General features: G+C 40.8%; 1 protein-coding gene across 12 annotated transcripts in view; it reads right to left on the minus strand.

The window, feature by feature from the left end:
• Positions 1 to 15,211, minus strand: part of LOC128877508 (putative uncharacterized protein DDB_G0291608) — a 143,763-nt gene extending 128,552 nt beyond the window's left edge. For all 12 annotated transcript variants that reach the window (XM_054124867.1, XM_054124866.1, XM_054124852.1 and 9 more), the window contains exons 1-2: positions 14,701 to 15,211; positions 10,731 to 11,895 (exon numbers count right to left, since the gene is read on the minus strand). In XM_054124867.1, the coding sequence (XP_053980842.1) occupies positions 10,731 to 10,759 (29 nt within the window). In that variant the 5' untranslated portion in view covers positions 10,760 to 11,895; positions 14,701 to 15,211. The remainder of the gene's footprint in view (positions 1 to 10,730; positions 11,896 to 14,700) is intronic.
• Between the last annotated feature and the right edge of the window lie 14 nt (positions 15,212 to 15,225).

The raw sequence follows: 15,225 nt of genomic DNA on the forward strand, positions 1-15,225 counted from the left end.
TGAAAGTATGAGAAAATGCACTGAAAAGTATGAAACAATTTCTATTTAAACTGCATTATTAACAGACTACGAAAAAGTTATTTAACATAATTCGATATAAAGGAAATAGAAATTATTTCATAATTTCAAGCAATTATATCTAGAACTGGCGAGTATTCGTATCAATTAACTAGAAATTATTTCATACTTTTTAATGCAGTTTTAATATTTTTTCCAAGTCGGTTATATATATTTTTTTCTAAAAATTATTTTATTACTCACCAGCTCTTGATAAATTTAGTTAAATTATTAAATACAGCGTATTAAATACAACGGACCCTTTTCAAAGTCTGTTAAAAAGGACTTGTATGGTTTGAGGCACAACGAGAATGTACAATAATTCTACCCAGCTGCTTACAACGGAAAATTTATGTAACTCAGCGGGACTTTTGTATTAGGTTGTCCCGAAAGTTTCTTTCGCTTTATTAATAAGTAATACATGCACAATAGTTTATGTTTTATGTTACATTACTGAATTGTGCACGATTCATTTTGCTCCGTTACTGCTACAACATGAATACAGTTAGCGTAAGAAGTATTCATACAGCAACCCATTTAAAATAAATAGTTCCTGTACGAATACTTATTACGCTGACTGTATCTATGAAATTAGATTGTCTATTTATATAAACACGACCACATAAAATAATCGAGCGCAACTCGCGAAAGAAACTTTCGGGACAACCTAATACTTGAATAAATGATATTTAATGCGAAAGAAAGTAATCGTTCTATTATCTGAAAATTCCGCTATCCGGCCACTTTTGTCTCCCATATTAGTTCGGATACGGGAGTCCCTGCTATGCTTCGTAGCACTATTGAAATCTCAAGTTTTGAATCCACGTGACTAGAACTGATTAAACTCGATACGCTATAATCCGGATGCCTGGAACTCGATACAGAAAACGAAAGGAAAAAGATATCGCGAGCAACTATTGTATCGAGTTTCGTACCGAAAACTGGCGCAAAATACAATGCTTATCAAGTCGGCGTCGATGTCCGACTCTTGGTGAAAAAAGAAACCTGCGAATTGCTATTATCGATATTCTATCCCTATTTCGATCAGAGTGCTACTGAACAAAGATCAGCAATTATCGTAATAATTATAAAGGATCGAATATAGAGGGACAGAATTAATCTCTACACCTAACGCATAACTGTTGCAGTATTACAAGTGGCGGTTCTCTCTAGGCTCGACTATCTTAGACTATTCCATGTGATATTACTATTTTCAGAAGCGAGGAAGGAGATTAGAAATTAGATCGGCGTGTACGACGGTCCTCGATCCTAAAGCCCTAAATCCATCCTAAATGATTCATATCCAACGCGCATAAATCACCGCTAATTTTAGATTAAATCATTCCGTTTAAAAAGCTCGTTCCTTCAAACATTCCTGCCTCGCGAAATAAATTGCCCTGGTTTTATTGTTACTCGTGACTCATTGATTTTTCGCCCTTTAACGCGCCGCTCGAAATACTTGATTCGTTTGCTCGGTTTTTATTTAGAGAACATCACGAATTCTCTCGCACCTATTGTGTCCGTATTATAAAACGATCCGTCATTTTTCAACGATTATCTAACAACGATATCGTTATCGATTCGACGTTGAAACGATTAGATTATTTAAATGAGCCGCGAACGTAACCGTAATTGTTTTCGATACGCGGAGAAACGCAGCGTCGATACTGCGCATGACAAGATTAATGCGATTACTCGTTCAGGTAACAGTGACACGGTGTGAACTGCCCTTGAGTGACTGCAAACATTGGCAACGTCGCAATTCCGTGTCACACTCTGCCGACAACGGCGACGATTTGAGAGTTTTCCACGTGAAGAAACTCGCATAATCTCGTAACTCGTGCGCACACACGCTACGGTACACCGTGTATCTACGTACAAAGAAGCAAACTTCTCGACCAATTAAAGTAGCAATTCAATGAAACCGACTAAACGAGAAACGAAAACACGAAGACGAGCGTACTTTCCAATTAAGTTGATCGATGTTTTCACTTTACGATCAGACCGAACTAGAAATTTCTCGCGAAAACGTTGTTTAGGTTATTTTCGAGTGTCGACGAGACACCCCCCCGCCCCGCCGGGAGGGATGGGGGGGAGGGCGGCGGATTCTCAAAGCTAAACGCGCCGTAAATTCGAATCCAGAGGGACTCCGAGAAACAGACGGGCACTGTTCGTGATAACGGTGCGTTCTAAATACCGGCCACGGGTTCCGAAGACGAAATTACGTAAAAATATTCGAAAGTAGCGAGGTAGTCCCGAGGTCATCGGTGCCTTCGCAGGTCTAAATTAATTAGTATCATGTTATCCGAGAAAACGGTACCTGCCATTTATACAGATTACCACGCAGTGTAAAGTGTCTTTTTCTCTGGAAATAATTGCTAATTCATTACGTGTTATGCAACAAATGATTGCGTATACTAATGACGCGTTGTGTAAGTTTACGCATAATAAATATATATATATATGTATATGTATATACAGGATGCATAACGGTGTATTTTACACCGTGCTATTTTTACCGTGTGCTTAGAGAGACGTGCCGTTGCTGGGTCTCTTCATCCGCGTTTAAATTACTAAAACGCTGCCTTTTAAGGTAGAAATAAAAATACGGCGAAACAAACAAGCTATAAAACACTTTTAAAGGTATCGTACGACGCTCGAAACAACGTTTCAACGCGAGGGCCAAAGATGGTAAAAATTCTTGTTTCTAGCAACGTTTTGTATTCGTTACAAGTCGAACAAATGGAAGCTTACCTAAATAAACTGTTCTTATTCGTCTGTCTGTTATCCGATAAATATATTGGCCACCTCTGGCGTGCGTTAATCGATCGGTTGATAAAAATCCGCGTCTTACGTAATCGGGTCGATGCGTTTCGTAAAGTTTTTCGATAAGAGGAAAACGTTGGAATCGAACCGAAACAAAGGAATTACATCATCGGTGTGGTCCGAGCGACGTCGTGGTCTCGCTTTGTTTTCTCGAGACGGATAATTCGACGGCTTCGAGCGCAAAATTAAAAGTATTTTCGCGAATGGAAACGCGGTCGGAGCGTGAGTCAACCGAGGAAAGAAAGCCAAGGCAACAACACTATTTTTCCCGTAGAGGCATGGATGGGATAGTCGATGGGTCGACTCGCAAAGAAGCGAACAAACGAACGAACGAAAGAGTTGGCTGGTCGAGAAGCCGGCCGGCTCCGTAGCGGTGACTTGGCAACGCCGCATCGCGCACCGGAGGATCTATATCCCCGAGCTGGCGCGACGCGGTGCGGCGCGGTTCGGCTAAGCTCGGCTAACCTCGGCTCGGCCCTCGGTTCTCCTCGGCACCGACCACGTGACACGCTTGCACGCTACTCGCTATTCGGCAGACATCGAGCCGATTTCGCCTGGCTCGTTTTTTTTTTTCTTCTCTCTCCTCGACCTTTTTCCTCCGGGGTCTCTCGGTTGCGCGCTATCACCACTTTGTATCTAGGAATCTAAGCTTATCGATCGTCACCTCGATCGATTCCTTCGCCGAGGCTCTCTAGCCGTTTCCGCGTTCCTCCGCTCTACGCTCAAGAATTACACCCCCGACAAAACGCACGAACGACGATCGTGACACGCGCGACTACGAAACGACCAAGCGATTAACGATTTCTATCCTCCCATACTGATTTACAACCGAGACCGGCGATCGTGGCTCGAAAATTCTCGTCATCGTTCCGGGAAATTATACGTTATAGTCGTCGTAGGTCCGAGCGAGCATTGCGAGATTGTCATTGACCAAGGGCTCGGGTTCACCTTCGAGTATATGTACAAACACAACGTTTGCGGAATATTCGACTATACTAGCGATTACCTACATAGAACATTTTCGGCGGTACAAGTAATGCGTCAGTAGCGGTCAATACTTTTCCCGTTTTCCATCCTTGGGCCTGGAATCGCAAGCGAGACCTTCCGTATCCATTTCAAGAACCCCATGGTGCTTATATTGCATCAATGGGACCGCTCGGGGCCGAACCGAGTCTTTTCCTTGAAAATTAGCAAACTTTGAAGCGTTATAGCTTGAAAACTAATAAAAATCGGGTGAATACATTAAAGGTTAATGAATTTATCTTGGAAACTACTATCGCATGGTAGAAAAAAAATATATAGTTCCAATTGAAAAACGAAACTTGACCATCATATCTCGTTAAATAACAAAGTTAACAAAAATTCCTTCTCGCTGAAACACGAGCCCCACTTTACCATGCAATTTCCATATTTGAAATTTTGCATTCGAGCGATAGTTTTCAAGTTAGAGCGCTGTATCACTAAGACTGGGACACCCTGTAGACAACTGGTTTTACCTCGAAGCGTGGTATTCCACTCTTATTAAGAGCGTTATCAATCTGACCACTTCAACAGATAATAAGGACATACTTGAACCGTCAATAAACCACGCGTTATTCCAACGTAGACAAAAATATCCGAAAGCTCCAGCAATTACCGAACCTAATTCCGTCTAGCCTCTAATATCCTTATTCCAAGAGCCAGGTGGTTAAAATAAATTGTTGCGCGAACGGGTTAAGTTATTCGAATAGCAACAGCCCTACTCTAATTCCTGTTCTGGCTTCGTTCCGTAGTACCGGGGCCACTGATGAACGGCGTAGATTTAATTACTCGGCCCGTTCACGTAGACCGGTAATGGCCAGCGATGGATGGATACATCGTCCTCGTCAGATGATGAATCAGTTATATAGCCGTAGTTGCACCGATCCGCACGCCCACGCAACACCGAGCCAAGTTTCTATTTCGCTACATGTGGCTCGCACGCGACTCTCACCGCGATCGGCTTCGACCGTCGGACGACGTGCCGCGCTTGTCCGCGTTCTATCTTATGTTTCGCGTGCCTCTACAATTTCCTCGACGACCCGTGGATACGTCTTGTTTTTCGATACGCGTATTGCATCTCGTTTAATACGAGAGAATTGATACGTCGGAGACACGCGAGAGAGGCTTGCCCGGCCGTGCTCGTTTATCCTTCGTTCGGCGAGCCTGAAAGCGAGTCAAGGAATTCGCTCCGGAGGCTGTTATTTTCGAATGTACTGTTCCACGTAGCCGTTACCGGTGTCTCTAAGGCTTTATTTACGAGCTAATAAAACATATCGCCAGGGGGCGGGGCGGGGCGGAAGGGGGGATTACGAGCCACGCATAAAGCTTATTACCTAAACGCATCCTTAATCAGATAGAAACGACCACTCTCGAGAGGCTACACGACCCATGAACGATTCCATGAAACCGAAAAATTTCTACTTTCGATCAACGAGAGGGTATGCCCGGCCGAATTATCTTGATATTTCGTGAAAAATCGTGTTTTCTTTTTTGTTACCGATTTCTTAACACTTTATTTACCGGGAGCCTATTTATAAGCTTTTTAATCGCAGTATTTGGTTATTCGAATTTATTTAATGTGTCGATGGTTGTCTACGAACAGTGTTCAGTGGTTGGTAACAGACTTGGCTTTCGATGTAACTAGTAACAGTACGGAGGACTTATTGTTGTACAGGCTAGATTGGCATATGCTACTGTAGAAAATTCTTTTTTTTTATTTAACTTCCCGATTTATAGGGAAGTTATTGTATTTGCCCCTAAAATGAAAAATCGATTTTTTAGCAGATCTCCATGTTTCAAGGTCATTGCAGTAATTTTAGCCTATTGTTAACAAATTGTTCGCGCGCGCGTATGTATGTACGTATGTAAACAAATTTTTCGTTAACGTTTTCTAAAAGAACTAATAGCGAGATCAAAATGATCGACGATGCAATCGATGTGTATCAATCTGACTTAGAGCTGATTGGATTTTGTTCTAACTCGGTCCAGTGATTTTTTAGTTTTTTTAAGAAAACTTAACTCAATAACGCAATCTAGATGGGAGAATACAAATTTATGAGCGAATAACTAAACGGAAATAAATAATATATATACATATATTATTATTATTATTATATTTATACGTATATAATACATGTATATATACATACAGGGTGCTCTAAAAGTATGGAAACAGTCAAATATTTCCAAAATGGAACATTTGTGGGAAAAATGGTTTAGAGAAATGTTTTAGTATTTCAAAAATTCTATTGAACGATCGTGTCCGTTTGACCTTCAAAGGACCGGTCAAAGTCACGTCAAGGTCAACATGATTTTTTTAACGGAACACCTCATTTTTTATCATGCACTGTGAAAGCTGGCTATGAGACCTTTTCGAAACACTAGTTTCAAACATTTTTTTTATTCGCGATAGATGGCGCTGTAATCGGAAATCGGGAAGTTCCTTGTGTGGCCCGTTAAGGGTCGCACACAAAATAAACACGAATAGCTACATGACTGAAGCGAGAAACAATAACCAGCTAGTTAAAGTCTGCTTTTAAATAGCCCGGTAGATAAAGTGTTAAGATGTAGGATGGCAGAAGCAATTGCCTGAAAATTTCAAGTCGATCCGCTCAAAGTTGGCGAAGATATATACGACATCGTACGTAGACTTTTACGCGAGAATACATTGACGTTTCGTGTCATCTGTTTCGAATTAGTCCCGTCGGCTGTTACGCAAGCGCACTGTGTATCGGTAGCACGAAACGACAGTACAAAGCTAGGGAATATGTATCATTACGCAACTTTCTTATCGAACGGGTTGTCTAATAGTGTCTAAAAATGCTACTATCGTTTTCACGCTATAACGATAGCTGTGTCCCGTTGAGTCGTGTTTCTTAACGATAACGTCAATTTTATACGATCACTTGTCGGCATATTCCTTCTATTTATCGCGTGGAAAAATGGAAGGAAAAATTATGTAAATCACCTCGATTATTGCCCCGATTATTAATAGTGAACCTACTTCCTGTACAAACACCGCCGGAGAAAGTATTAATATTGATAGAGCCGCGATGTACGACAAACAAGCAACGAGATAGTTTTAGGCAGCGTACACCCCTGAGCGTGTATGCGGAAGGCGCTCTCGGGATACGAAGGAGGCATTCTCAGGTAGGCGGATCGAGATAGGTTCAGTGGAAGCTGGAAGAGGTTGGATGCAAAAGGTTTCCGTCGGTAAAAAATTAAAAAAAGGGGGCAGCAGGTGTCGGCACAATTCAACCTCTCAAAGGGAGAGCTCTTAAATTTTTTAACTCAAACATAACGACGGATGATGCACCGTCCCTTATCCTTTGCTCATTCCCTGTGAGAATGTAATTTTGTATTTCGGTGCACGCGGATGGAGCATGAGGTCTTAAAAAATTTCGCGCGACATATACCGAATATATACGCCAGTAGAAATTAAACGATAGGATTGATGTTACCAAATAAATCTTTCATTCTAAATATATACACGCGTAAAGTTCATTTATATACATATTTACAATGAAACATTCCCTGGAATTCTATTACCATCGTTCTATTAAATTGTTTAATAGACCTAACGCAGAGATAAACAACCGAGTTTGGTAAACGTTTATCGGAATTCAGATTAAGAATATCAAATTACCATAAATGATAAGCCAGCGTAACGCGAGTCACGTTTATAGTTTAAAGAGAGAGAGAGAGAGAGAGAGAGAGAGAGGCTACTTTTTTTCCTGTCTCAGTTTGCGTCACTTTTCAAGTTCTTTATCGCGAAATACCATAGCTTGGAGATCAATATCGTGCACTAGAGCTTTTAAAAGCATGGAAGATAAAGAGCACAGCGTTAACCCGATAATATCACGGCGGAATTATTGAAAGTGATTCGCGTGCATTTCTTTTGCAACGATTATTCAACGATTCCTAAAATTTAAATTTTAACCATATATTATACGTTTGACCTATATAATTCTTGAAATGTCTGACTTAATTCGAAATAAGAACCGATAAGTATGCGCATACCTCTCGTTCCTTTAAATGTATTACAATAGTATTAGGTGTAGAAATTAATTCTGTTTCTAAGGTAAATGTATCATTTATTTATAAAGAAAAACCGTTGCAACTTTCAAGTTAATTGGAAAACTAAATGTTGAAACAATCCACGTGTAAATAAAGCCACAGAATTCATTTCTACCCGATGTATGAAAAAAAAACATGTACGCGTGTAAAATTAATTAGTTTCACGGAGAAAAATAGTAATGGAGCGTCCAGGGAATAAAAGTAAAATTCCAAATTGCTCCCGAATGCATCAGACATGTGAGCACGAATCAAGACACACTTCAAAGCAACCGAGCACCAAATCCCTTTAGTCAGTCCATTAATTTAACCTGACACATGTAAGAAGCATGTATATCGTTTTTATTCTACGATGACCTCAGGAACCCTCCCTGCCCTCTCTCTCTCTCAACTCAGTCCCACAGATATCATTGTAGATGCAAGTGAAACATTACGATATGTACTCTTCTGTGAGTGACCTACATTCAACGCCAACCACTGTACCGCCCAACGTGACGATTAAAAAATTCGTGCGACGGTTATCAAAATATTCCCGATCCATTGTACGGAGAAAATGGAATAAAAACAAAGACGTAGTAACCACATTTCGTATTTATTATTATTGAGGGGATTATTAAGGGGGGAATCTGGTCCAGCTAATGTATTTTTCTAATGCATCTAACTTCCAGATATAATTAATGTTTGTTATTGAAACTTTTTTTTACATATAAAGGGACGTTAAAAGAAGAAAATTTGACAGTGTACATTTCATTTGAATGTATACATATGTATAGATATAGTAGTCGCAAGGAAAGGATTCGGTCAAAACGGTGGGACGCATAGCTCATCAAATTTTAATTGAAGGTAATTAAGTTTATATGCTCATGAACCTCGGCTCTTAATGAATTATTATTATAGCATAAAGTTATTGCAAAGTAACGGCCGACATGTATCGTTCGTTTTCATGTTTATGCCGTCATTTTTCCAATTATCAATTTTTTCTTGCAAATTAAGGTTCGTACGCATTTTACGTACCTACTAAAGAAACAAATTTTCTGATTTTACCTATCAGATGTTTTCCCAGGGCTCTACGTATCCCACAGTTTTCATCGAATTCTTTCCTTGCGACTACTATATCTACAGGGTGTCCCAGCTTTAGTGATACAGCGCTCTAACTCCAAAACTATCGCTCGAATGCAACATTTCAAATATGGAAATTGCATGATAAAGTGGGGTTCATGTTCCAGCGAAAAGGAATTTTTGTTAACTTTGTTATGTAACGAGATATGATGGTCAAGTTTCGTTTTTCAATTGGAACTATATATTTTTCTTCTACCATGCGATAGTAGTTTCCAAGATAAATTCATTAACCTTTAATGTATTCACCCGATTTTTATTAGTTTTGAAGCTATAACGCTTCAAAGTTTGCTAATTTTCAAGGAAAAGACTCGGTTCGGCCCCGAGCGGTCCCATTGATGCGGTAAGCACCATGCGGTTCTTAAAATCGATACGGAGGAAAATGGGAAGAATCTCAAGCGAGACCCTCCGTATATCGATTTTAAGAACCGCATGGTGCTTACTGCATCAATGGAACCGCCGAGATTTTTCCTTGAAAATTAGCAAACTTTGAAGCCGTCTATCTTCAAAACTAATAAAAATAGGGTAAATACATTAAAGGCTAATGAATTTATCTTGGAAACTACTATCGCATGGTAGAAAAAAAATATATAGTTCCAATTGAAAAACGAAACTTGACCATCATATCTCGTTAAATAACAAAGTTAACAAAAATTCCTTCTCGCTGAAACACGAGCCCCACTTTACCATGCAATTTCCATATTTGAAATTTTTCATTCGAACGATAGTTTTCAAGTTAAAGCGCTGTATCACTAAGCCTGGGACACCCTGTATATATGTATACATTCAAATTAAATCTACACTGTCAAATTTTCTTCTTTGAAAGTTCCTTTATATATATATATATAAAAGTTTCAATAACAAAAATTAATTATATCTGGAAGTTATATGCATTAGAAAAATACATCAGCTGGGCCAGACTCCCCTCTTAAGAGTCATTCGAATCACGAAAAATGCCCGAAACCGTAACATACCGTAGAAACAGACAATGGCGACTGACGGGAGCCTGAAGGAACCGAGTATAAAACTTTCGCCCGCGTAATTCCTCACTTAAGAGGTTAATTGTGCTAAGCAACTATAGTAACAGTTCCATTTACTTTACATATTAACTCCCGCAGCGTGGAACACGTGCAAACTCTATAAATACCAGATGTGGGCAAAGTTTCGTTCGAACAATAGATGACGAGTAAAAGGTAATATCCGTTGGTAAATATTCGCGGCGGAATGTGGCCATTTTGACGACACGTGCGCCATCGACGCGTCGGTAAGAAAATTAAAAATAAAAAAGGACCATCGGTCGAAACGAGTAAACGCGTTCGTTCGATATAGGGATGTTCGATTCACCGGAAAGGAATCGATTCTTGAATCGGAATGAGAGAATCGATACCTCCTAAATATCTCGGAAACTGAGGCCGAGCGACGGTTATACGTATAGGAAAAAGTTGTTCAAAAGATTGATTTCTACAACATATTTAAAAATCATCGAAATCGGTGAGGATGTACCTGTTCTCTCTATAATTACCAAATCAAATGCCAAAGAATCGATTTTCTAAAGAATCGAATCGGAATCGAACATCCCTAGTTCGATAGAATGACAAACAAGAGCAAAGGCGAAAATCGAGAGAAGGAGTACTCACCCTGCATTTTCAGCAGCAGCAATGGACATGTGCCTCCTCTCATCGAGGATGGCTGCGGAGTCAAAATGCCGGGGGAGATCCGTGGTAATGGTTTAAAGAGTCACAGACGAACGTTTTCTTGTCACGCGATCTGCCACCACCACCACCACCACCACCACCCTTCACCATACCCTCGCACCGCTAACAACGCGCGATATTCACCACTCGACGACGAATGAAACGCACCACTGATGTATCACCACTCGACACTTCCTCAATCCGTCAATGCGCGGGAATATTCGTACCGACGATTTCGTGTACAACCGCGCGATTCGGGATTCGAGTTCCTCGATTCGCGAGTCCGGAAAACGAAACACGCGCGGGTAGAGGTGGTAGGCAGGGAGGGAGGGAGAGAGGAAGAAAGTAAAATAAAAGGAAACACAAAAATAATATTTCGTACGAAGTCACCAAACGCGAGATCAGCGAAGACGAATAGTTTCCTTTCCTCGAGCGACGCTCACACACTGAACGCGTGTTCTTAATCGCATTGTCCTAGCCGTACCCTTCCACTGTGTTTACCGACATTCGGTTCTGTCATTGAAATATTCACGACACTGTCGACCGGGATCACTGCCGCGAAAATATCCCCCAACCGAGTACACTTTTTTTCTTCTCTCTCTCTCTCTATTTACTTTCTTGGCACTACGCGTAACTCTTCTTATCGACCGAGCACCGTCACCTTCATTTCCTTCTCACCATCGTCGAACATCGTGTTCACTTTTCGACGTTACTTTCTCACCCACTCGTTCACACTACTCGCGTCCAAGCCAAGACGTTCCCGTGTCGTCTCTTTTTCTCGTGCCGTACGCGTAATCTACCGGCGAAGAATAGAAACCTTAAGCGTCCCTGTCGTTTCCCTTTTTCTCGTTTAAGCCGTCGCTGTCACTGGCCGGGAACGATCGGTTTTCTATTCCCTTTCCAAACGCGGAGTCCCTTGTAAATATTCAGCGACAGGCAATTCTTCCGGAGTTACCAAGGAAAAGACGTCTTCCTCGCAAACGTCGACGAATTATTATCTCCCTCGAGGATCGTTTCGTTGCGGTCCAACTCCGGAAGCTTGTTTCGTCCTCTTCGGCAAGCTTCCGTTTTGCGGGGTCTCGGGGAGAGCTTCGTAACCTTGTGAATCCTGACAATTAAAACGTTATTAGCGAACGATGTAACGAGCAACGAGTGAAAACGAAATATTACTTTTAAGGAGGCTCTACAGTTACGCTGTAAGTCAATATAGAGTTACTATTGGCGCTTGATTCACGTAGTAGTAGATCTGGCGTAGTATTTCAAATATTACAATTGTTCGCAATTTTACATCAAAATAAAAAACAAATTATGTTAAACATTGATTTTTAATCGTTATTATATCTATTATATTTATATTGTATCATAAAGTAATACAAATCAATTATTTTCAGACAAACTACAGTACCGTTTGTATTTGAACGCGCGTTTTCTAACCTCTCGAACAGCGTGTGCCGAGATCTCTCATACTATGTCAATAGCAGAAGACAAAACGCATTATCCTAGTATTCTTTAATTTATTATTAAGGCGCCAGCCACCCTGAGCGTTCGCCAGATGGGTACTAATTCTTAAAAAAATTCATAAATGCGAAAATATAGAAAAAAATATTTTTATGTTTTGACACATACTAAAGAACGGTTTTATGAACACATGACAAATTTTTTGAGATAACAAAAAAAAAAACGGCGGCGGTTCGAAAATTTTGGCGAAGGCCTTCGGCACGAAACGCGCGTGGGCTGTCCCATCATTATATACTTTAGGTTGCATGTGAAAAAGAAGAAAAAAAAAATATTAGATTGTTTCTGGAGTTTGTCGCAAGAGAGTAGCAATTGGGTTTTTGCGATTACTTGATTAATTTTTTTGCTAAGAATAGCATCCCTCTGGCGAGCGCTCAGAGTGGCCAGACGCCTTAATGTGAATTTCCAACGAGAATAATGTAATACAAGCAATTTAAAGGAAACGCTACCGTAGGTACAATTATCCCCACATGTACGACTTTTCGATATTTTTACAATGCATCCGCGGATAACATAGAAAGTGAGACCGATGAAATAAAATCATCATCTGTAAAATTCGCGCTCGTGAAAAATTAATACTATTCGATTTTTATTATGTTCGTCGTCCTCCTGTCGTTCTAATGCGACACTAACAATCCCAAAAAGTACAGATATATAATGACCGCGTCCGAAACGAAACCGGGGGTATTTTTATCGATTCTTCGACGTATAGGTGTGACCAAGTTCAATATCGTGCGACAGCCGAATGTCCCGTTTCACGGAGTTATCGTCATCTATTTTTACCGTTCCAGATAATAAGCGGATTATATACTTAATGGCGTTAATTCGAAAATCTTTTACAAGCGGGAAATATTGGTCGAGCCGAGGACCGTTTATTGCTGTATCATAATCTCGCGCATCACATGGCGTCGCACTTGACGCACTACTAATACAATGCTCCGTATACGCGCATGTCCACACCCCATTCTGCTTCCAAACATATGTAGACCGAGGCACGTTTAGGAAAAGTTGATCGATATCGTCGACGACGCTTAACCCTTTCATTCCCACTGTAACCATATGGCTAAGCATTTTGAATAATTTAACAAACTGTTACTGCCATCTATATCTTCGAATCAATGAATACGCATCCGTTTCCTTCGGTCTTGAAAAATTCGTTTCACTTTAAATGCCATTACGATACAGCGACAAGTGTTACTGTAACCGAAGCTTCGAAATCTATATAACTTCGTCACGATAAGAACTATGCAATGCAAAATACATATTTGCAGTGGAAACAACACGATAACAATTCTCAAACGTTTAAAATGTTCAATTATTTTCATCAATTTATTATTTGCCACTTGATACGAATATAAAAATATCCTATCTTTCGAGTCTTCGAGAATTTCAGGACGAAAGGGTTAAGCTGACAGCTCGAGATAAACACGCGAAAATATATTCGCGGGGAACAGTAGCGAAATATTCGCGCGATAAAGTTCTTTTACATAAAGATTAAGAATCGTATTAATGCGTAAAAACGGTAAACATCGAAACAACGTTCTCGCTGTGTATCCAATTTATCGTTCATCTCTGTCACTCGCGATTGTTACGTGTCGCACGTGAACGAAAAATTCTATTAAACGATTGAAATACCCGTGATAAAGTACTCTTATTTTTCATTATTATTCCTATCACCGACTTTGTTTCGCTTTCTCGTCTGCTATCGTCGCACGATGAAAAGAGAAACAAGTTTTCTACAGGCTTAACCTCTCGATACAATTATTCGAGTTAATTCTATGTAAAGACGTCACGGATAAAAAGAAAATAAAATAAATATATCAAAGAATTCATTTACTCGATTGCTTCTCCCATCTTTTAACGCCTAATTTTTCTATCGTCTCCTTCGACCTCGATCTTTAAGGTTATGAAACCACGAATAATCGAATCGAATACATCTTTCGCCACGAGTAGCCGTACTCGTGCGCGTTCGAACGAAACGTTCAAGGATCCGTCGATAGTCTCGCAGAAGGAACGATGCAACCGTCGGTTAATTCGATGTTAACCCTTAGCAATGGTTCTCGATAACACGAAGAGGAAACGTTTCATCTCGCTTCGAATAGAAAGCTTGTCGCGTAGCGCGACCGAAAGCGCGAGCAAGTATGCGCGCGCGCGACCGCCAGACACGGCGCGTACAGCGAAGCGCGACGAACTTGACTCTCAAAGCAGTGGACCGTCCGACAAGTTAATAAAAACGGAACGCGGAGACCCCACTTTCTTATTATTGCACGAAACAACGTACACCCGCAGCCATGTCACAGACACACGCGCAATCCCGTGCTTACGATCAAAAAAAAATTCACACGTAACAGTAGCGAGGAAAAATGTCGAACGATAAACACAAAATTATTACACTAACCGGTTCGATTGGGATAAAACTTGTCCATCCATCGGTGTCGGTCCATTCAAGGTCCTCCCTCGCCTCTTCGTTGAATTTCGCCGATTCTGTATCACGAGCCGCCCGAGAAGGATTTTATATTATTTATCATGGTCGCGTAAATCCCTCTTTCTTTCCATTCGGAAAGTTCACGACGGCAGGTTCTTGAGCTCAGCTTTCCGTAGAAAAACACAACGGGGCGCCACGAGATGTAGACACTTCTCTCTCTCGCTCTTTCTCCGTCTTCTTTATTCGATTTCACAGCTTTGTCTTGCACGTGTCGTGAAAACGTGAAATCCCTCGCAAGCACGGGCCACAAAAACAACGACGTTCGAGAAAAGTCGATCCGTCGTGTATCTCGGAACGTCCGGGGCACACACTGACTCGTCTTTTCCCGTGTAATACCTGGGCACGTAATGTTTTATAAAGCGAAAGGCTCGCAAGCGCGTACCAGACGTGTGCAAGTGTGAAATGTCCTCCGTGTATACGTCTCTTACGCCTCACTCC

The sequence above is a fragment of the Hylaeus volcanicus genome, chromosome 5, assembly GCF_026283585.1.
Source record: "Hylaeus volcanicus isolate JK05 chromosome 5, UHH_iyHylVolc1.0_haploid, whole genome shotgun sequence".
NCBI lineage: Eukaryota > Metazoa > Arthropoda > Insecta > Hymenoptera > Colletidae > Hylaeus > Hylaeus volcanicus.